Source organism: Leptonychotes weddellii, chromosome 3 (assembly GCF_054177405.1).
Source record: "Leptonychotes weddellii isolate Sample4059 chromosome 3, ASM5417740v2, whole genome shotgun sequence".
NCBI classification, from domain to species: domain Eukaryota; kingdom Metazoa; phylum Chordata; class Mammalia; order Carnivora; family Phocidae; genus Leptonychotes; species Leptonychotes weddellii.
In genome coordinates this window covers 52,569,312-52,594,463 of record NC_138371.1, presented here as the reverse complement: position 1 = coordinate 52,594,463, position 25,152 = coordinate 52,569,312, and the positions used below count along the sequence as shown (strand labels likewise).

General features: G+C 35.9%; 1 protein-coding gene across 4 annotated transcripts in view; it reads right to left on the bottom strand.

Moving 5' to 3' along the window:
* CHN1 (chimerin 1) overlaps positions 1–25,152 on the bottom strand; it is a 193,041-nt gene that overhangs the window by 114,217 nt on the left and 53,672 nt on the right. For 2 of the 4 annotated variants that reach the window (XM_081814143.1, XM_081814140.1), the window contains exons 5-7: positions 11,786–11,817; positions 10,086–10,127; positions 9,367–9,480 (exon numbers count right to left, since the gene is read on the bottom strand). In XM_081814143.1, the coding sequence (XP_081670269.1) occupies positions 9,367–9,480; positions 10,086–10,127; positions 11,786–11,817 (188 nt within the window). Of the gene's footprint in view, positions 1–9,366; positions 9,481–9,621; positions 10,047–10,085; positions 10,128–11,785; positions 11,818–25,152 lie in introns of those variants that run through there. The other 2 variants (XM_081814141.1, XM_081814142.1) reach the window with 2 other exon arrangements.

Sequence of the window (25,152 nt, the reverse complement as noted above, 5' to 3'; positions counted from 1 at the left end):
TTGATACATTCCATTTAGAGTTAAATCTTCAGAGATTTGGGAGTTATTACCTTCCATTTTGACCCTAGGTTGCAACTAGTGTCTTTGATTCTTCCCAAAATGAAAATCACACTATTGAATTTTTTGCATGGGATTGTAAAAATGATACACATGCACTGTAAAAAAAAAAAAATTAGGCAACTCAGAAAGATTCTTTTAGACATCTCTCTGCTTACATAGATACCCAATAGATAGATAATTTTATCTAAGTAATATAATACCATACATACTGTCCTATATAATGAATTTAAATTTCAGATTAACACAGACCAATACATATTTCAAAATTTATTGAATAAGAAATAAGATATATTTTTTTTAATTTTTAAAAAAAATTTTATTTAAGTAATCTCTACCCCCAACATGGGGCTTGAACTCATGACCCCAAGATCAAGAGTTGCATGCTCTTTGAACTAAGCCAGCTAGGTGCCCATATAAGATATATTTTTTAAAATACATATATAATAAATATATCCAAACATATTTACAATATGCTTTCTCAGTCTTTAAATTCTCATTTGTTGGGGTGCCTGGGTGGCTCAGTCGATTAAGCGTCTGCCTTCGGCTCAGGTCATGATCCCGGGGTCCTGGAACCGAGCCCTGCGTCGGGCTCCTGCTCAGCGGAGAGCCTGCTTCTCCCTCTCCCTCTGCCTGCTGCTCTGCCTACTTGTTCTCTCTATCTCTCTGTCAAATAAATAAAATCTTTAAAAAATAATAAAAATAAAACAAAAATAAACTCATTTGTTCTCCATTATCTAAAATTTTCCTAAATAATTTTAGGAATTTCCTAAATAATAAAATAAAAAAAGTTTTATTTATTTATTTGCCAGAGAGAGAGAGAGAGAGGGAGAGTACAAGCAGGGTGAGTGGCAGCCAGAGGGAGAAGCAGGCTTCCTGCTGAGCAAGAAGCCCGACACGGGACTCAATCCCAGGACCCTGAGATCATGACCTGAGCCGAAGGCAGACGCTTAACCATCTGAGCCACCCAGGTGCCCTTCCTAAATAATTCTTATCTTAGTGGTCAGCACTAAACTAACAGGAAAGTTCTAAGCACTGTGGGTGTAAAGCATTCTCTGGAATATCCACATACAGAATTTAGGGATTATCAAGACTCTTGCACATACGTCATCTTGCTCTTCTCCCAAATTTAGAGAAGCTAAAATGAGTCAGACTCAAAAGAAATGTCTTTGCAATTGCCAAATCTGTAGTTAACATTTCTCCTCATCATGAGCCCTTCAAAATCTATTAAGATATCTAGAAACCCTTTTAAAGGTTATTTTTCAGTAGCCAAAGGAAAACCACTTACTAAATTAATTACCTAAATAATTCTGGTAAAACATAGGTTCCACTACCTTTTCCACTCATTATTCTTATTGCTTTCACAATGATCTTTCCAAATTATAAATGTAATCATCACCCTCTTCTACTGAAAGTTTTCAGTGACTCCCATTTCCTACAGATAAAGTCCAAATTCTCTTTTTTTAAGATTTTATTTATTTATTTGACATAGACACAGCAAAGAGGGAACACAAGCAGGGGGAGTGGGAGAGGAAGAAGCAGGCTTCCCGCCGAGCAGGGAGCCCGATGTGGGGCTTGATCCCAGGACCCTGGGATCACAACCTTAGCCAAAGGCAGCTGCTTAACAACTGAGCCACCCAGGTGCCCCTACAGTCCAAATTCTTAAGGATGAAATACCAGGCTTTTCTGGTATACTTACTGCTAAAACTTCCTGTGCTCCCAAGCCCTAGCAGCCTGCCATACACCAAATATTTCACTCTGTTCTATATATTCCTTCCTTGGCTGTTTATTCCGCAAATGCTTATTTTTCATCACATCTTATTCTTCTACCTGGCAAACCTCTAGTCTACCTTTAAGAGCCAAGTTAAATGTCTTCTTTCTTGACCCTTGTAGACAGTACTGCAGAATACAAAAGCTCAATAAACGCTACTATTTTTGATGAGGCAGTTATCTGAGAGATTATTTTAATTACCCAATTTAACAGTGAAGACCAAGCTCCTGACTTAGACAAAAGGCCTTGACACATTTATGACACACCAGGGATAAATATTTTAAGGTATATATTAGTCAAAGTACAATGGATTTCGCTGTGCTAAAATTATTAACATAATTAGGTTTTCCAATCATCTTTAAAATACTGAATTATTTTAAAGTCAGATTGGAAAATATTTTAAATCAAGTTTTGAAAAAAATTATAGGTAAAAACATCAAAACAGAATTTACAAAACTATGGCCTCATATACAACTTTCTTAGAAATACCAGACTTTCTCATTATTTACCAAAGCTAAAATTGGATATACTACTTTAATCGGAGGTTGAATAGGACTAAAAGATTTGAAGAATTATACCATAGATGCATCCTCACTGTCGAACAAGGAAACTACTTTAATGAATACCCACTATGTTATACTATGTGCCTGGTATCCATTTTCTCTCCTCACTCAACCTTCTTCCTTCTTTAAAACAGGAAAAGAAAACCAGATTTTGTTTGGTCATCCAGACTCCCTCTCAAGCCTTATCTTCCAGAAGAAACTGACCCCATCTCTCAGCTCTAGAACCATGTGCTGGTTAGACAAGCAATCAGTACATGCATTTCCCTGCAGATTGTTATTGGCTCAGGGGTGGGAAAGGGAGAGCTGCGGAGGCCTGGTCAACTTGAAGGGAAGGAGGAATGAGAGAGGAGAGCATATGATTCTGATTGCCCTTGGCTACCACTTTTTGAATGTAAGAAAAGCCAGCCTTAGACGGGAGCTGATGCTGTGAGTGGCCATGAATAGAAACAAAATAACAAGTCCTTGATAACATCACTAGGGTACTGATCATCTATGTTATTGCATTTCCAAATTTCTCATTATGTGAGGTATTTCCTTAAGTAATTTATTGTCTGCGCCAACAGAGTTTGCCTATTTTGAATATCAGATAATACCTGCAGCTGAACAAATCTCAACTGGTAGAGAATTTGATTCTTAAAAAAAGGATGCTAATTACAGACTTTTAAGAGGTCTCTTTTGCAAACTAATGGGAATATAATCCCCTTTACATGTAGGAAACTAAAGCTCAAAGAGGTTAAATATATATAATAAGGTCAGGCAACTAGAACTCATGTTTGTCAGGCTCTAAGCTACTACAGCTATTTCCAAAGTTCCACAGTGAGAGTAGATAATTGCAATTATATTTTGTGACAGATGTTTTAAAATCTCAATTCCTGATTCTCTCTGACCTTCTTCTCTTTCAACCTCTTTGCTAACTGAAAGGTTTCCTGTTTAGGTCATTAAATGTTTCTTCTTCCAGGGACACTTGGGTGGTGCAGTCGGTTAAGCGTCCAATTCTTGGTTTCAGCCTGGGTCCTGATCTCAGGGTTCTGAGATCAAGCTCTGCATCGGGCTCCGTACTCAGCAAGGAGTCTACTTGGGATTCTCCCTCTGCTCCTCCCCCTGCTTGCTGATGCACTCTGTCTCTCTAAAATACATAAATCTTAAATAAATAAATAAATCTTTTTAAAAAATGTTTCTTCTTCCAGCTTTCTTTTCTAGTTTTAGTAAAATACATGCTTATAATTACATTTTTCTTGTCAGTAAATATGAACAAATTTAGCAGATCAGGCCACTGAGAAAAAGGGATATTTTTATATCAAAGGGAACCAATGTTTTCAAAGATCACAATAAATCAAAGTAATGCATAAGTTTAGTCCTGATGCCACATTAAGTGTGCAACATCAATATAAAGAGGTGTTTTAATATTTCCAAGAAAACTCTTGGACAGAATTCAAGCAAGTATGCCCCACATTAAATTAATGGCTTAGGAAAATAATAGTGAAACCCTAGAGCTAAGCAATGTTTCCACCTATTAGCACACTTAAAGCAGAAAAAGTAAACAGCTATTGAAGATTACAATGTTATTTATACATTTGTTCAAATAGGAAAGCCCTTTTTGCATTCATATCAATTCCATAAAAATATGAAATTTTCAGAGAAATATAGTGAAAAAACTAGTTTTGAATGTGTTGTGATTAGACCTACATGCAGAAATTGTTTAGACTCTTATCAGGTATAGCAGTGGCAATAAGAAAATAGATAGCAAATATTTAAAAGATCATTTCATATGATCACTTATATCAACTCTTCACTGGTCTTTTCACCTTATTTCACTATTTCCAAGAATTCATGGTGCAGTGCTTATGTAACTATCAGTTATTTACAGTGAACAAATGTTTTGATAGGTCATTGTTCAAGAAAACACAGGAAAAGATGGAGAATTTCATCAGAGAATTAGAATCTAAAAAAAAAAGGAAAGAAAGAAAGTTCTGTACCTAAGTAACACAAAATATGAAACTAGGAACTCAGTGGATGGGTTTAACAGCAGATCAAAAATAGTAGAACATAGGATGAGTGAACTGAAAGATAGGTCAATAGAAAATGTCCAAACTAAAGTTCAGAGATGAAAGTCGGAAAGTTAGCCCAGAGGGAAAAAATTTTAGAAAAGTCAGAAAATAATTTATCCCAAATAAACCTGCAGTTAGAGAAATACTAACGGAGTTTTTCAAGTGAAAGGAAGATAATTCCAAGAAAATGCAAAATTACAGGGAAGAATGAAGAACAATGAGGGAGTAAATATATGAGTAAGTATAGACAAATACTGACTTTTCTGTTTAAACAGTAACAATAAGGTATTATGGAGTTTACAATATATGGAAATAAAATATCTGAAAATAACAAGAGAAAAGGTAGGAGGGAGAGAAATGAAATTTAGAGTGTTCTAAGATTCTAGCATTATTGGGAAAAATGATAGAAACAATCATTTATATTAAATATAAGTAAGTCAAGGCCACATGTTTTAACCTCTAGTTTAACCATTAAAAGAACAGTAAAAGAATGTATAACTCAAGTTAGGTGTAAGGAAAAAATGGAATAAAAATTGACTTGTAAAATAAGTCAAAGAAAAAGAAACATAAAACAGGAGAGTTATATAGACAGTAAGATAGTATTTAAACCAAAATATATCAGTAATTACATTAAATGTAAATGGATTATATACTTTAGCTAAAATTAAAAACTGAAAAACACCATAAATAGAAATAAAGGACAAGTCACAAACTTGAAGGAGACAATTCAATTCATATATAACCAAATGATTAGTATCCAGAATAAATGACTTTCATGAATCAACAAGAAAATGCCAGGGTAAGGGATCTGAATGCAAATTTCACAGATGAAAAAATGTGAATAGTAAATAAACATGAAAAGATGCTCAACCTCATTTGGAATCAGACACATTCAAATTAATCAGCAGACACCATGAGACTGACATAATGTCTGACAGTATTAAATGAAAACAAAAAGGAAGACAACACGAATTCTTACACAGTGTTGTGGAATAAACAGTGCAACTACTTTGGAAAAAATTATTCATTATCTAAGAAAGCAAAAGCAGCAACTTTACATCTAAGTAAATATTCTAGAGAAAACTGTAATGTATACCAGGAGATATATACAAGATTATTATACATGGCAAGACTGTTTTTATTTTTATTTTTAAAGATTTTATTTATTTATTTGACAGAGACACAGCGAGAGAAGGAATACAAGCAAGGGGAGTGGGAGAGGGAGAAGCAGGCTTCCCGCCGAGCAGGGAGCCCGATGCGGGGCTCGATCCCAGGACCTGGAATCATGACCTGAGCCGAAGGCAGACGCTTAATGACTGAGCCACCCAGGCACCCCGGCAAGACTGTTTTTAACAGTACCAAACTAGAAACCACCCACATGTCCATCAATAATAGGATGGATAAATAAATTATGCTATATTTATTTAGTGGATATATAGCAGTGAAAATACATGAATTATAGCCATGTTCTACAATAAGGAATATAATGTGGAGTGAAAAAAACTGAAGAATACATTCTACATGTCCTATTTATTTGAAGTTCAAAAATGAACAAATCAAAACAATGTATTATGTAGGGATATAAACATATGTTATAAGCCTATAAAGAAAAATAAGAGAAAGATAATCAGGATAGGTTAGCCAGTGTGAGGGACAGGAGGAAGAAGGAAGGATTAGGGGAGGCATATACAGTACAAATGAGACTCCAAAGGCAATAGCTGTTTCTTAAAATACAGGTTGGGCACATAAGAGTTATGGTTATTTGTAATTTTTATTTAATAATTTTTATATTTAAGTATTCCTTTGTATATTCTTAACATTTAATAAAAAGGACAATATAAAACATGCACTAGTCCTATCCCTTTTCATTTGTCACTCTATATAACACTGAACCTAATTTTTTTCTTCTAGTGAGAAAAATTATATAATGACCTAAAATATTTTTAAAGAATTAGTCTTAAACTATGAAAACCATAAAAAACATTTTCAAAACCAAACTCCTTAGATTATCTTAGTTTTTTTATAACTCATAGTTACAGTGTATACTTAAACTACAACTAATCCAAATGTTGTCAAAATCAATACACAGAAAATCCCAAAGTCACTGAACTACTTCATGCTACATGAAGTATAATCTAGTGCTTGGGCTAGCATTTTATCTTCAACTACACATTCTAACCACATGGATGCCTGTCTGTATGCTTCTATTGAAAAAAAAATTTTCATTGAGCAATAATCATTTTTCTTGAACCAAGGGGTCAATATGAGCAAAGGCAGAAAAGCCAGAAAAACCTGGCCTGAAATTCAGGCTCAGATCGGGTATGGGAGAATATGGTGCTCAAGAGAAAAGTAAGATGTTAACTACAGAAGACCTCCCATGTTCAAAAGCAACTTATATTGTTAAAAAACCTTAAACAATCTTAACACCAAAAAAATATTTGATATGGGATATAGTGTCTGATATGATGTGAGGTGAAGGCCTCTAGATGCAGTAGTGCCAGGGCCTACAGACATCTTAAAATAAAACTAAGAGAAAAAAGAAGAGTGAGGTCTTAGTTTCGGTCTTGTGGGCTGACTAAATAATAGTGTCATCAGCTAATAAAGGGAATATAGATGTTACAGCATATTTGGGAGGAAAACTAATGAGTTCAATTTTGGACATCATGAGGTTGAGCTGCCAAAGGAGCAACTTGACTTCAAGGACTTGTTGTTCCTAACATTAGGGCCTATGGTTAACACGGTAAATGCATAATGAACATTGACGGCTATAAATTATGAATCTGGCTCCCCCAAACAGATCATACATTATGTTGAAAACAAAACAAACTGATGTGAATTGGGAGAATCATCAATTGAAATGGGGAGTATCAGATATATCGATATGACTTCTTTTCATATTCTCCTTAACACTTCCCTGCTACACATCTAGTTCAAAATAAGGAAGATCATATTTCAGCATATAAATTACTCACAATGTGTATTCACAAATTCCCTACTCCCACTATAGCCCCTTTTACTCATTACTATTTTTTTTCCGTGTACAGTTTCAGGGTCATTTTCAATAACAAAAGGAAGGCTGTATGTTTCCTCCAGACATATGAATTAAAAACATTCCCATCAATTTCATGCTCATCTATGCTCCAAATTCTATTCTCAGATTTCCTGGACTGAAGTAGATGGGAAGTAATTATAAAATTACAGTGTAGGAATACAGTGATTGTATTCCTACAGTTCCTACAGGTAGGAAGGAGGAAGAGCTTGGGAGCTTTGTGTGCTACTTTCTCCACACTAAACCCTTGACCCTAGGGTGTTCACTGATGTCATTCAGTGAAAAGTGAGTGACAGCCACGCTAGAAGATGAGTGGAAAGTACCTGAACCTTGCAGTGAGGCGACACTGAGCTCAAATTCAGTTCTGTAACTTACTATGGGATCTAGGAGGGATTTAGGGCAGATGGCAAAAAAGGGGAAAGGAAGAGAGTGTTGTGCAGATATCTGTCTCTCCCTCACCCCACTTCCTTCTTCACTATTCTGGTCCATAAGTCTTTACATGTACACTCATTTACCCCAGCCACACAGACAACCAGACTATTTGGAAATGGGGTATTGCAGAATCCTAGAATTACAAAATGTTTGGCATAGAAAGAGGAAAAAACTGACTTAAGGGAATTCTGTGATTTACGCCGAATCTGTCTTTAGTTCATTTGGTGGTAAAATGAGTAAGTATTTGAATTTCCAGCCCAGATTTTTTCCCCCTGTATACCATAATTTAAACCTGAGAAACAACATAATTAAATAAGTGAAGAGGGATTTATACGTTATAATTTGCCATAAAAAGCAAATTTCCATGCCTGTAACAAGCTTTATTCTCCAAGTATACAACTGATTCAGAATTCAGTAGACAACAGTACTGGATTATATCATCCTTTTCATCAAGAAGATTAAGTCTTGTGGATGGGATTAAGAGCAATCCCTGCTCAAACAGGCATAAGCGATTGGAGGAGTTCCACATGGTCATACTAGAGCAACAACATCATCTTTCTGTTCTCTCCTTGTGGCTACCAAAAGAAATTGCCATGTCTATGACCTCCTTCTTAGGAAGTTTCTACTTTTAAGTCTTTTCCAAAGATGAATGAATGCACAAAGACAATGGATAATTATTCCAAGCCTTTGGAGAGGCAGCAATGGAGAGTGACTAAGAACACAGACTCTGAAGCCAGATTATCTGCATTCAAATATCAGCTACACAAATTATTAAATGTATGACCCTGGCCGAGTTTTACTCAACCTCCAGGTCCTCGGTTTCCTTCTCTGTAAAGTGGAGATCGTAACAGGACATACATCCTAGAATTGCTGAGAAGATTAAATAGGTTTGAGGCTTGGCATGAAGTAAGCCCACTGGATAAGCATGCTATCGTATTACTGTTCTGTTGTTATTGCAGGGCTAATGGAAATATTTGTTTCTGGGCACTGTACTGTAAGATAAGAACAGCCAAATACTAGGCAAAGTTCAGCTGACAGGAAAGAGCCAAGAGCTCCCAAGAAAAGCTGCTTCAATCAAAAGCCAACCTAAGAGAAATGATATTGGCTTTAATTTTATGAGTTACAAAGATCTTTTCTCTTAGTTTCTTTCCTTATTCAAGAAATATATGGGAGCTGACACAGCAGGACAGATGGGAGAAAACGGGTAAGATGAAATAGAAGAAAGCAGCTACAATAAAAATGCTTTAAAAGTTTTTCAATTCTTAATTACTGAGTGCTACCATTCATGAGGAATTTTTTAAGGGTCTCAAAGCTATTAAAATGGTAATTAGGTCCCAAGAAAACAAGAACCAATTCAATTACATGCTGGATGCTTTTAAAATTTAAAGCCCTCTAGTAAGAGGGTTTTAAATGAAGCACAGTTATAATTACAGGTCCATGACCAACCTTAAAGCCAAAGTGTAGGTTCCCGGCTGACGCTGGCTCTCACGAATAAGGTAACTCCCCTCAGCCACACTCAAGAGCTGGTCTGCTTCTTCTCGGGAGATCATGCCGTGAAACCTAAGAAAAAAGTCAATTCAGAAACTGAATGCTTTCCACCTTTTGTCAGTAAAGCAAGATAAAACAAAACCCTCCACCCTGTCCTGTTGTTTTCTAGACAAAGTACTGCCATATAATCGAAGGAGAGCAGTTGGGCTTAACTCTGCTTGTGTTTTTCTGGGCCTGGCCCCTGGCCAGCTTCTCTGTGGTAACAAGAACCGCACCAAAGTAGCTCTCCAATCCATTTAACAATTGTGAAATCAAAATCCACATCCATCTAAGGGAAGATCAACCACCTCTCTCAAGAGGACAATTCCCTTCTTATGTAGCTGTCTGACCATATGGACATACTAAAAAATACACAGCAATGTGTCCCATTTCCTTCCTTCATGCTAATGGCACTGCTCCAGAATTCTGGCTCACAGTCTAAGTTGGCAATTTTCCAGGACCCTGGGTTGCCCTTAATTGGCATGATTGCCCAATAATGTGCATAATCTGCATCACTGGATACTCAAGCCAAAAGCAAACAACAGTAATACTTGCTTTCACTCCCTGATAAAACCCTATTTTCGATTAACAGGGGAAAAGGCATGAAGAAGAAAAAATATAAATAACACATTCTTTACACCAAGACAGCAGATTCATCTATAGCATTCTGACATGAAACACTGAAAAAGAAAAAAAATGTCAGTGGTGACAGATGATTACTATTAAAAAGAAAAAAACCATCTTATATTTATATGGTGATTTACAATTACAATTTACAAAGAACTTACACATATATTATGTCCTTTCAGTAATTCAAGGATAACTGAATTGAGGGATTGCTCAAGTGAAACTTTGTGGTTTTTACTGGTATGAAAAAACAGCAGTCACTTGATTTTGGAATGATGTATTTAAAAGGCCCTGAAGTGCCACCTTAATAATTTAGGAACTTTACTAGAGGGCAAGTGGTAAGCTTTTGGAGTTTTTCTCATGAGGATGGTTCAGTCTTTCTCAATTTAAGTCTCAAAACAGTTCATGGTATGTATGTTCAAATCATGACAATCAGAGCAGCTAGGTTCAAAAGTGGACTCTGGGAATTTCTTATCTCCATATATTTCTCAATCATTCGGAACCAGATTCCTCAGACTCTGCCGGAGGCAAGAAGACAGTAACCTACCACTGGTGGTAACACATACCATTAGATTAGCATATTGGCATATTGTTTTAAGTTTACATGAAATCAGTTAATAAAGTTAGTAAAATTTAATATTTATTTGTTTTTAAAAACTCAATTAATTTAAAAGAAAATCACATTCAAGGACGCAAACTTTGGAACAGAACTTGACAAGGATATTTAAAGAAGTATAAAACTGTTCATACCATTTAAACCAAAATTTCCACCCCACAAAAAGCTTTATGCACTACGATGTTTCTGATGGTATTATTTTTAATAATATAGTTTAGAAGCAAACTAAATGCCAAAAAGCAGCTAAGTGATTAAATTATGGTACAACCATAAAAAACATCAGTGGCTCCCCGCCAACTCGTAAGCGCCTATGTTCTATTCACAAAAGTCTTGAAAACTTAAACAGAATTTTTAAAAATTTAAAAAACTTGCTATATACATCATTGTGTATCTGATACGATCTTAAGTCTTGAAAAACAACGGATTTCATTTGAGGAATGATGGGATTATAGGTAATTTTTTTTCTTCTTTCCCAAGGGCTATATTTCATTTTTTTAATAATCAGAAAAATTAAGCATTTAAAAAGTTATTACAACATTTTTCACAGAATAGAAAAATATTATTAATACTAAGTGGAAAAATCAGGCTATAAAATTATATGTATAAAATCTCAATTTTGTAAAACCATTAGGAAAATAGATCCTCAGAAGGTAATACTTCAGACTATTAACACTAGCTATTTCTGCATAGCATAAATTTACTTACAGAAAATCTGGAAAATAAAGAAAAGTGTAAAAATACACTGAACCACCCCACCCTGCTGTACGTACCTACGTGAATATACATTGATATGCTTAGTATATACATATACACACAAATACATACATTTTCCTCATACACATCTAGAATTATTTATTTATATTGCATCTTTCTTTTAACATCATTCCATACATACATTTTTCCATGCTATTTTCTTCTCTATACTTTATTTTCCGTTATTTTCACCAATTAGAATAATTATATTTGTAATAAATTTAACTCATTCAAACTTGAATACCTCCTTTATCTTGCTTTTATTTTGAGCAGAAGCATCCATTTACCTGTCTCTCTTACATATTCCAATCTATAAAATGTTTTCTCATAATCCATACTTACTCTCTTCCATAATACTTTGGTCTGTTTTCTACCTGTTTGGGAAGAAAAAAAAAGATATTTGTGAAAATGCAAATGTTCAGAACCTAACTCAACATTTTGTATATGTGGCAAATTAAAGCATATACTAAGAAAAAGAATTAGAATAAGATTCAAAACATCAGAGTCTGGAGTCCCATGTCTATCAGCAGGTTCATTGTGCCATTTTGACTTGTCACTTCATCTCTCAGATCTATTTCTTATCTAAAAAGGGCTGTGTATGTAAAAATAGTTGGATTAAATTTAATCTTTCATTTTGAGGATTTTATGAATCTGAAAAAATATTTACATCACTTTATTCAAAAAGTAAAATAAAACATCAAAAACTTAATGCCACAATTGTGTCAGAACAGATTGTGGCTTCCTCTCCCTTCCTGTTACTCCATATTTTCCATTCTGTTCACACCTCAGTATAATCTTGTCCTTTTTTCCTCCTATCAGCTCTTTCCTCACCAGAGTTTATCCCTGTCCTCCCCACAGCGTTCCACAGCAGGTGTACTGGCTGTGGCTAAGGAAAGACCCTGCAGAAAAGATTCTAAGGAATCTGTACTGGGGTAGACTGAAGGAGAGTATTTGGCCCATTCATTCAAGAAACATTTACTGAATGTCAAATGTGTGATAGGCACTGTCCTACCTAGAAGGGGACATATCGCTGCAATAAGACAAAAACTGTCAATACTCTTTTGAAACTCGGAGACAGACAAGAAGTTTCAAGAGAAAAAAAGGGAAAATAGAAAGTAGTAATAAGTGCTACAATAAAAATAAGAATGGGTAATGTAAAGGGGAGGGCTAATGAGGTATTTAAGTTGGGTGGTCAGGAAAGGCCTCCCTGAGAAGGTGACATTTCAACTGGGTTCTGAATGACCTGAATAGACATTTTTCCAAGAAGACATACAGATGGCAGACACATAAAGAGATGCTTGACATCACTAATTATCAGGGAAATGCAAATCAGAACCACACTAAGATTTATCACCTTACACCCGCCAGAATGGCTAGACTAAGAAACACAAGAAACAACAAGTTTTGGTGAGGATGTGGAGAAAAAGGAATCCTTGTGCATTGTTGGTGGGAATGCAAACTGGTCAGCCACTGTGGAAAACAGTATGGAGTGTCCTCAAAAAATTAAAAATAGAGGGGCACCTGGTTGGCCCAGTGAGTAGAGCATGTGACTCTTGATCTTGGGGTCATGAGTTCAAGCCCCATGTTGGGCATAGAGCTTACTTTTTTAAAAAAATTAAAAATAGAAATACCATAAAATCCAGTAATTCACTACCAGGTATTTACCCAAAGAAAATGAAAAACACCAATTTGAAAAGATATATGTACCCCTATGTTTATTGCAGTGTTATTTACAATAGTCATGTTATGGAAGTAGTCCAAGTGTCCACTGATGGATGAATGGATAAAGAAGATGAGGTATACACAACACACACACACACACACAATGGACTACTACTCAGCCATAAAAAAGAATGAGATCTTGACATTTGCAATAACATGGAGATATTATGCAAAGTGAAATAAGTTGGATAGAGAAAGACAAATACCATATGATTTCACTTATAAGTGGTATCTAAAAAACAAAATGAACAGATTATTAAAATACAGAGAACAAATTCCTGGTTGCCAGAGGGGAGCACGAGGGAGGGGACTGGTGAAATAGATAAAGGGGATTAAGAGATACAAAATCCTCGGGTGCCTGGGTGGCTCAGTTGGTTAAGCGACTGCCTTCGGCTCAGGTCATGATCCCAGGGTCCTGGGATTGAGTCCCACATCGGGCTCCCAGCTCAGCGGGGAGCCTGCTTCTCCCTCTGACCCTCTCCTCTCTCATGCTGTTTCTCTCTCGCTCGCTCTCCAATAAATAAATAAATAAAATCTTTAAAAAAAAAAAAAAAGAGATACAAAATCCAGTTATAAAATAAGTCATGGAGAAAAAAGTACAGCATAGAGAATATAGTCAGTAATACCGTAATAACACTGCACGGTGACAGACAGTGATTACCCTTACTGTGGTGAGCACTGAGTAACCTATAGACTTGTTGAATCAATATGTTGTATACCTGAACTAATATAACAACGTATATCAATTATACTTCAATAATTTAAAAATTAAAAAATAAAATTACAGATTAAAAAATATTTTAAATTATTAAAATTTAAAATGAAAATAAATATATTTATACCAATATACACCAATAGGGGAATAAGTAAGCTGATTTATAGTAAATGCAGTTTGGAGGAATGATGTAGATCTATAGGGACTAAGGTGAAGAAGTCACCAAAACAAACCACTGAATACAAACCTAAGTTATGGAATAATTATACAGTATGACACCAATTAGGAAAAGCCCATGTACACTAATACTTTAATATATATTTAGAGACTAGACAGATATCTGGAAAAATATATACCAAATTCAAATGGTTTCCTTCCAGGAAGGTTGGGGAGGACTGAACTGATGGGCCCATTGGGAAAGCAAAAGAGAGACTTCAGTATTAACTGTAATATAATTTTTTAAATAAAGAATGCATGTATGCATTGCTGATACAGCTGATTATCACTTTTAAAAAACAAATCGAGATTAACTTTTGTGTAATTTAATATTAAGAGTCTGAGGCACATTAGGATATAGTCCCCCCAATGGGGTCCCTCAAATCGTAAGCTCTTTGCAGGTGGCTGAAAGGATGGGAATGAGGTAAAAAGAAAGGAAAGTTCTTGAATACACTCTACTCGATGATGAAAATTCTGGACCAGTACAAAGGACTGGTGTGGCTGATGCACTGGGGGCCTTAAATGGTGCAGCAGTCCAACGGGTGTTACAACCCAAGACAATACTGACTAGTTGACAGTCCCTCATTAAGTGCACAATATGCTTCCATTGATTGCCTAAGCAGTCATCTTCATAACACAACTGATTAGGTCTTACACTGATGAATAACTATTTTGCTTTACCCAAAAGAACTTTGAATTAAAGGAAATTAGGTAAACATTGGATGCTTAATACAGTACTGTTATAATAGGCAATAGGTCCAAAATAAATCGACAAAACAATTGCCTCTTTTTCTGCTTTTCCATAATGGAAATATCAAATAAAACAAGTTTAAACTAACTCTTTTTTCTCTTTTACCTATAAAGTGAAGGGGAACAGAATATACCACTTCAGCATAAGGATTATTTTGAGTTGAATGCGATTAAGAAACCCCAAACACGGAAGGAACAATGAGCCCTCCCCCTTTCACCTCAAAGCAGTGCATAAATTTCTCTTTGTAAAGGTGTCCCCTCCCATAACAGGGAGAGAAGAACACAATGACTTCAGGGACAATTCTTATCAACTGAGATAGCTGGAGTCTGCATAATAAACCTTACCAAAAACCCCTTATTTACTAAACAATTCCTAATCACCTTTCCACAACTCACCCTAACCCTTCCAAGGCCCAAACCCCTTTTGCTCTGTCTGCTCCCTTCAGCACACTTTATCACCCTCTGTGAAAGTGGTATATAAATTATTGGATGAAACTGCCTCTTTGGGGTTTTCATGTATCTGCTGTGAGCCCCTCCTCCCTTGTGTGCATATGAAATAGACCTTTTCTACTGTTAATCTCTCTTTTTTCAGTTTGACTTGCAGGCCCGAGACACAGAACCTAAGAGGATAAAGGAGAAGTTTCTCCTTCCCTACAACAGCATTTAGATTTTTGCTGATGTGTCAGATATCATTACTTAAGTAGTGATCTGGAATAGTCTTTTCAAACAAGACAGGACAGCATTACTGATCGATAATTAAAAAGGGTTAATAATATGAACAATGATTATTAATGATCCCAATTAATTTATTTGCAAATACATCCACCTGGGAATTTAAATGTTATACGGAATAATAAAAATATATTTGTGCTTATACAAACATTTTATGCTTGTTTCTAAGTTTCAAAAAAAAAAGTTCATAATAAAACAGACTAAAACTGGCTGAAATCAATGTGACTACGTGAGAAAGGATTTTAAATTAGTACTTATGTTGAATTACATGCTTTAGCTTTCTCTAATTTTCTATGTTTAATAGTTAACATTTTTTTCATGATACCATATTATGGGTAGGAAAAATGGGAAATGAGGGGAAAAAAAAGATTCCAACTAGAAATAAAAGGTGCTGTAGTTTGGTTGCTATAATGTAGATCATGCTATCATGATGAGAAAGAAAACTAAGTTAATCTACCATTACTGAATATAAAGTGCATAGTAAATATAAGAATTCAATAAGTAGTAGATACCATTTTACAATATTTTAAGTATCAATGGAATCTGTTAAATTAACATTTACTGTAGTTTTGGTAACTAATGAACTATTTTTTATTGTTACTTTTTAACATAGTGTTATAAATTATTTTTTTCATATATAAAATATTTTAATCAAATTCACCAACCACATTCTTTCAAATTAAAGAAGTCTTATTTCTTATCTTATTTTCTACAAAAACAAGAGCTTGTTTAATATGTAAGTTTCTTGCTCTGCAAAGGAAATCTGAAAACAGTAGGAAAAAACAATAAAAGTACTATAAATGTTAATTCCCTTCCCTCCTCATGCACAATGTTATAGATTCAGCTCTCAGGTTATTATTTTTTTTTACTCTGTCCCATGGCTTTAGTTCAGAACAGTTGCCACCCCCCCTCCACCAAATTTTCCTAATTTAAATTCAAATTTAAAGAATATATATTTCTAGAGGCAATGCTACTAAAACAATGAAGCAGAACACTCAGAAAATTTCCAAAATGCTTCATGCTGCTCTTTTCTAACAGTGGTATCAACCTGGTCAGAAGTCACATGAAATCCTTATCTCCTTCTCGTTCCCATTGTAAAAACAATACTTGGAGGCAGGTACTTGAAACCTAGTCTGGAAGTCTATATGAGGCTTATAAAAGTTAGGGTATATATACATGAAATTGTAAGAAATAATAGAACCCTGGCCAAATATTATTATTTTTTTCAGGCAGCAGTCTAGAATATGTATATAAAGGCTACACACAAAAGTACAAATCTTTTCAAGTGTCAAGATTTTGTTTTACATTATTTTTTAAAGTGGCTCAGTTTGGAGGAGGAAAAGGGAGAAAAATGCACATTTCCTTCCTACAGTGGTAGTTTCTGAATTAAAGACTTAGAGTAAGTCACTCAGTACTCAACTCTAGCTTTTAAAGACTTACAGTAAGTCACTCAGTCACTAGTCACTCTAGCTTTGGTTCTATTTTAGTCTCCTGTATTAAAGTCAGGAAGGAGGAGAGGGAGAGGGGAGGGAGGGGAGGAGAGGGAGGAGAGGGAGAGGAGAGACAGGAAGAAGAAGAGGAGGCGTTTTACAACTGCTCAAAGACAACGGAAGACTGGAATTGGATAACCGGAAGGATGTGCTACACGTAGACAATGCAGCTTTCCATGGAAGCACAAATTTTTACACTACATTTTCTAAATTACTGGGTTTTTTTCCTCACTGCATTTTACACCATAGAAAATATCAAAATGGATAATAGTTAAGCTTCAACAAGTCAAAAAAATTTAAACTTACAAAAACTTCAAAACAAAACAAAACAAAAACAGAGCAGAGCCAGCATCGTGGAAGAGTAAGTACTCATCAGAGAGCTACATAGCTGGAAATGAATTTTAGGGAAGTGGTGACAAAAAAGAGATCAGAAATGTTATGGAACTTACAAAGATTGTTTAACTTTTTATCCTCCATTAATAGTAAGATAAACTTCTGGGTACCTGCTTGCCTCCGCAATTCTGTAACATTCTCGATGATATTTAGACCAAAGTTATAAGTGCTAAGAACGCAGCTTGTTTTCCACTGTATTTTAGACTTACCCAAGAAAACGATTAACCTTCGGCATGCCAAATAGGTTAGCTCTCTATTTACCGTCACATTTCACAAAGTCAATAAAGAATACGTATTTACAGGGACCCCTGGGTGGCTCAGTCAGTCGGGTGTCTGCTTTCAGCTCAGGTCATGATCCCGGGGTCCTGGGATTGAGCCCCGCATCGGGCTCCCTGCTCAGCAGAGAGTCTGCTTCTCCATCTGCCTCTCCCCCCACCTGTGTGTTCGTGCTCACTCTGCTCTCCTTCTCTCAAATAAATAAACAAAAAATCTTTAAAAAAAAAAAAAGAATATGTATTTATGGAGGGTTTTTTTAAGCTCTGTAATTACTACTTAGTGACTTGCTGAAAACCAATTCAGTTTCCTGGTATCAGTTAATTTTTTCTTTGTATTCACTCTTCTTTGAATTCACTATTCTCCCACTTTAGATTCAAGTAACTTCTAGGTTATAGTAGTAAAGAGGTAGAAACCACCAATCTGTTTTTTAACAGTTAACTGATAAAGGGGTTCTTTTTGGAATTGTAGTTGTGATCTCCAATTTTATAAATATACTTCTACATTAAGGTATAGATTTTGACATCAAAACATACCTTACTACCCAACTGCTTACTGAACACTGAATTTTAAACAACAGCAAAAGATGACCCAAAAAGGGGGGGTATGCATTTCAAAAGTAAAATAAGGTGAAAACAGACCTTTGAGTGATAGACTGATTTTAAAATAAATAGGTGGTTTTAATAATTCAATATTACTTCTCAGAATTCATAAAAAAATGCTCTTCAGCTCCAAAGTATTTTATAAGTGTTAAGTAACAGATCATCACAACACCTAAGAGATCTATGAACATGATAATCTTTATTTTTATAGAATTAAAATTGAGGTATAGGCTGTCAATATATAGCGGTTAATCAGCAGTGAAGCTATGATCTCAATTAAGGTGCTTTCCTCTCCTGAAACAAACTCTTATACTCCCACCTAGCAAAATATGTCCTCTAAAACAGAGTAAACGTAAAACGAATGCTTCAAACCTCCCATTCATTCACTTAACAAGTCTTTATTTAAGCACCCTACTTAATGTGTCAAGTACTGTTCAAGGCACCTGGGACATACAGATGAACAAAACAGATCAAGATCCTACCCTCATGGAGCTTATATTCAAGGAAGGGAAGATCACAATAAACAATAAACATAATAAATAAGTAAACTATATATTATAGAATGTTACAAAATGAAAAGTCTTATAAAAACAAAGTAGAATAAGTAAGACTTGTAAATGCTGGGGGGTGATAAAATATAATTTTAAATACAGTGGTCAGGATGGGCCTCATTGAGAAGGGAAGACTTGAGAAGACCTGAAGGATATGAAGAAGTAGCCATTTGGATATTAGAGAGAAGAACATTCCAGGAAGAGGAGATAATGAAAGGGCTTGGAGAGAGAAACACAGCTAGAATATGTGGAAAAACAAGAAGGCTGGAATGCTCGAAGCAGGATGGGGGAGAGGAGGAGAGAAGATAAGCACAGAAAAATAAAGTGATGGGGAGATTATGTAGAGCCCTGGAAGTCCTTATAAGGACTTGGCTTTTACTCTGGGTGAAATGGGGAGCCAATGCGCAGTTCTGAGTAGAAGAGTGACAAGATCTGACTGAAATTTTAAAAGGAACATTCTGTGATGAGAACAGACTACAAGGGGAAAGATCAGTTAAGAACTATTTCAATTACACAACTGAGAGATTACTGTATGTTGGGGTAGAATAATTTACTATGACAAATCAATTGAAATACATACTAACTAGACATAACAGAAGTTTATTGCTTGCTTGTATAACATCAGGAAGACAACTGTCCTACATCTAGACAGCTTCCATCTTTTAGCTCTGCCACCATCTTTTTGAGGTCCCCTGTTTTTATCTGAATCCAAGCAGAAAGGAACATAATATGGAGGAACTTAGATGGGAAGTTTTAATGGGTCCAGCATTCAAGTTCACTTCTATTCCACAAGAGAAAACTGTAATATGGACATAACTATATAAATGAAGATGGAGAAATTTAGTCCAACCAGGTTTCTCAAGAAAGGAAGAACGGATTTTGGTGGGTATCTAGCAGTTCCCACAGTTAATACCCAAATGGTAGCCAAGGAAATAGTAAGAAGTGATAGGATTGTTAACATATTGTGCACATATTCTGAAAACAGACCCCAAATGATTTCCTGATGAATTAATCATGGGATGGTGAGAGGGGAAAAAAAAAAAAATCAAGGATGATGCATGGTTTTTGATCTAAGCAACTGGAAGGAACTGCCATTAACTGACATGTGGACACTTTTTTTTGGTAAGAGCAGGTTTTTGGGAGGAAGATAAATGTCAGTTCTGCTTTGAATGTGTTATATTTGAGATGGCATCAAGGGAGGATGTAGAGTAAGCAATTGACTACATGGTCTGGAATTTGGGGAAAGAGGACTGGACTGGAAATATAAGATGTATTAAAACCTGAAACTGGCAATACTGTCAGGGAATAAATACAAGCAGAGAAGAAACGAAGATCAAGGACTGAGCCCTGGAGTATCTGAACATTGAGGTCAGGGAGAAGAGGAACCAGCAAAGGTGACTGTGAAGGCAGGAGAAAAACCAAAAGACTGTAACGTCCTAGAAATGAAGTGAGAAAAGCGTATCAAGGTGAGAGTCATCCCCTGCGCCCCGTGCTGCTGAGAGGCTAAGCAGAAGAACCGACCATGAGACTGAGCAAGGTGGAAGTCATTGGTGACCTTGCCTACGCAGTTCTGATGGAGTAGTAGTGGGTAACAGCCTGGCTTAAGTGGGTTTAAGAGAAAAGAGGAGGAGCAGGATTGGAAAGAGCAAGCATTGACAGCACTTTCAAGTGTTTTCTACAAATTGGGCAGGGCAGATGGATAAAGTAGGGTCAAGATAATTTTTTAAGATGGGAGAAATAATAGGATATTCATGGGCTGATATAAAAAGAGAAAAACCGTTGATGATGAAGGAGAGGGGGCACTGCTAGGATTAGGTCCTTAAGTAGATGAGAGGAAATAGGGTCTAGTGTATTGGAGAGCTGGCCATGATCTATGATAACAGGCAAGAATGCAGAATACATGGACCCGAATGCTAAAGGTTGAGTCGATGTGGCACTGAAAGTTTGTGGAAGTTCTCTTCTAGTTGCTTCAATCAGGAATAGAGAAGGAGAGGAGGAATAGGTAGTAAAGGTTTGAGGGGAAAGCACAGTATGCCTACCAGGGAACAGTAAGTATCAACTTGAGGTTCATAAATTTAATGTGAAGCCTGTTCAGCACTTTGTTTTTCTCTAGCCATATTCAGTTTCTTGGGAGTACATGCAAAGTAGGCAGGAGTAGATTTAAACAGGGTTGTGGTTTTGTCAAGCAAGTATGACATTAGAGAAGATCATGAGAGGGAAGCAGACTGGTTCATCAACATCTACTAGACTTCTCTCTCTCATTCGACCCCATGACTATCTACTCACCAAAGTCCTGTGAATTCTCCTGCTTTATGTATTGCCATTTCCTGCCCCTCTTGGTTATTCTCAGAAACAGTTTATATGCCTTTATCACTTTTCACTAGGATTACTGTAATCCCTCCTAAACCAGTCTTTTTGTCTCTAAAATGTCCATCTTCCTTTCTAGTCCATCTTCCACACTGCAGACAGAATGTGCTTTCTATGCCTAAATCTGATCACATTAATACTTTCATTTCCCATAGCTATCAGGATAAACTCCAAATGTCTACGCTTAGAACACAGAAGTTTTTATTAGTGATGCCTGCTTAGCTCTGGGGTTGCATCTGCCATGCTCCCACAAGTACTCTGCGCTTGCCCTTAGGAACTGCACACACATAACGAGGGAATTGCCACCGAATCTGCTATAATGCTGGATTATACATCCTCCACCTAGACAGGAAGATCCTTGAGGAGGGGGGACTTGTTTTATATGCCTCAAATTCTGAAGATTTAGCAGATAGAAGACCCTCAGAGAATACTGATTCAATGAATACACACATGCCACAAAAAGGACCGGAGCCTAAGAGCTACAGACATTAATACACATGTTTTTGTAAACCATATAATAAGAGCATTATGTTGCAAAATAAGTTGCACAACAACATTCATTCATTCATTCAATCAGTGAACATTTAAGAATCTTTATTACATACAAGTCATCATAGTCAGGTGCTGAATATAATCTACTGGGATGAGACAGTAAGTAAAGAAACATTACAGTCAATTTCCTACTTATATGACCAGACTTGAAGAGAGACTTTTTAAAACATGTGCTAGCAAAATGTATATCAAATATACATCTAACTGGCATTGTGACTAGAATTAGAATACAACATGAAATGTGTAACTTTCTCTATATTTCTCATTACACTAACAGCACTGAACTTGAGTTTGGTGCATTCTGTCCAGCCTCAGTCTGCTTTACCCATTTACCCTAGAAAAACACAACTGTTGTTGCTGTAATAATAAGAAGCTTCCTCAAAAATGCTTTCCAGGGCGCCTGGGTGGCTCAGTTGGTTAAGCGAGTGCCTTCGGCTCAGGTCATGATCCTGGAGTCCCTGGATCGAGTCCCGCATCGGCCTCCCTGCTCGGCAGGGAGTCTGCTTCTCCCTCTGACCCTCCCCCCTCTCATGTGCTCTCTCTCATTCTCTCTCTCTCAAATAAATAAATAAAATCTTTAAAAAAAAAAAAAATGCTTTCCAGCTCCCTGAAATATTAGCTTCAAAAATATGTCACAGAGGGTAGATATTTGGTTTTATGCATTTAAAAATCATAACTATATTCCCACTATTTGGCTGCCAGAAAAAATAACAGTGTATCCATTTTAAGGCTCCATGTTTAAGGATGCTCAAATACCCAACTAGTTTGATTTATACCATATTAGTATGAATCAACTAAAGATATGGAAGTTCTTTGATATCTCTACTTAAATATACATATTGTATACTGATGTAGTTTATACTTGTGTCTGCATCTCTATATACACACACACGCACATGCACGCACGCACACACACACACACACACACCCCATACATATATGCATTTGTTTGAGTTCAACCAGGTACTTGACATAAAATAACAAAATCACTTTTTACATAATTGAAAATCATGTAAGTATACATTTTATATTATAAACTATATTTCATTGAATTATATACTTATACAGTTCTATATTGACCCAGAGTTGTATACACAAACATATGTACCATTACTGTATAGGTGATAAGGGATTTCCAGGGTAATTCTGATTATGTAAGACTTCCACTTCACATGCTAAATTCAGAATTAACTCCACTATAAGATAAAACTGCACTGTAACAATATTATTAAGAGTCATTTTCAAGCTTTTACGTATTTGCTTGTCTCTAAAGCATGCCTAAAGTACTTAGTCGTGGACCTGGACACCTTTCCCTTTAAAAAGATTTATTTATATTTAAATTTCAAAATTTTCTCCTAACAATAGCTTTTAATAGAAAAATGTTCTGTATTTTAAAATTCACAATGGCAATTGGTAAGATCTTCTGAAATTAGAAAAAGTGTATTAGTTACAATTTTATTTTCTGTCAAATTATTCTACTTCTTACTATTAGATATATTGTGTTTTAGAGTTCTGTCATCAATAATTTATGATTTAACAGTTGAATAATTCAGGTTTTAAAATAAGTGCCACACATCTTGGTCTCATGAATGTGAACAGAAAATCAGCTGAGAAAGAGCAGGACATGGAGCTCATCAGTGGAACTAAGGGCTTAGATCACGAGAGAAGGTCACGAGACATGGCTGGTAACTAGATATATATTCCCTTTGGGTGTGCATAATTCCCCAGCCTCTGAATTTATAATCTGTGATACAATGCTATGGGGTTAGAAGAAAAAGGAATGGAAATGTGCACGTCCACATAAACAGGGTCAGCTCTCCCTTTCTTATGACTATAGTAGAGAAATGTCCTTCAAGACAATGTCATTGGACCATTTTTATAATTGTAATTAGCACCCACAGAACTTAATAACCTTTGTTTAAAAGAACCATCAGTTTATCTACTGCATTAACTTTTCTCTTTTCTTCTACACATTTCAGTGGTAATTAAATCCTGTTGCCTTTTCCCCCTTAAACACAGTGACCACTTAGTGCTTAATGTCCCAAATCCAATTCCTCAGTTAAATATTTGAGTTGAACAGCAACTGGTTGCTCAGTACAGTTTTATTTTTAGTACTCATCACTCCCAAGAACCTTTAATTCTCCCAAGCCAGCTATTTATCATTTAATCGAGACTAAAACTGAAACTTTCTTTATTCAATAAGTATTTTATGTTAGCTCCATCTCACTGATTAATGCTTTACTTTCATTTCAAATAGATATCTAAGTTATTTGATTGTTTTACAGGCATTTAATGAGACTGAATATTGCTCAAAATAAGTAGATGAGCAGCATTAGTGACATACTCTCAGTATCTATATTTATAAATTTAATCATTAGAGCAATATTGAATGGGGATGTCATTTCTTTAAAATGAGACCATTTCCTGCTCTTTATTAATTGCCCTTTAGTTATCACCAGGTAAAAACAGAAAGACATTGTTGAGTATTACAGAGATTGGTCAAATATAGAAACAAGTTGTTATCACTAATTTGCTAATTAAATGTACATACTTTAGTCATGCATAATTAATCTTTATTAAGCTGTCAAAGTTGAGTAGCTAATAGATTATTAGTTTTGAACAACATGAGAAGGTGGTTACAATATGATAGGAGAGCCAGTCCACGGTAAACACTTCTGCCCACAGAGCAGCATTCTGTGCCCACCAATTTGCCCTTAGAACATGATTACTAATTTCTTATGAAAGAAAACTAAGCAGAGTGAAAACAATTTAAATAAAATCTCAGTTGCACCCTTTGTTTTCCGGTGCTTCTATGCCTTCCTTTAACCAACAGTGCAGAATACGACACTCTTGTTTTTCAGTGGATGACAGTATTCAGTCAACTGCATCACAAAACTAAATCAAGAGAAATTATTTTCAGAGACTCTAAGAGCCAGCCAATCTCCTAGCATTCCATGTTTGTATCAAAGTGGAGCACCAGAAGCCTATATACTTGGAAACAGTTTAGCAACCTTTCAAAATTAGCTTCAGTGACTGTTGTTCCTTAATGTTATACCCGCTGCTATGAGAAAGGATCGAAAGTCTACTTTTACACGGGCTGTGAAACTACAGTTGGTCAACGTAACATCAGTAAATGTACTTCATATAATAAGCCACATGATTTTTTGAAAAGAATTTAGTACAGGTAAAAGCTGGATCTTTTGGGGCGCCTGGGTGGCTCAGTTGGTTAAGCGACTGCCTTCGGCTCGGGTCATGATCCTGGAGTCCTGGGATCGAGTCCCATGTCAGGCTCCCTGCTCAGCGGGGAGTCTGCTTCTCTCTCTGACCCTCCTCCCTCTCATGCTCT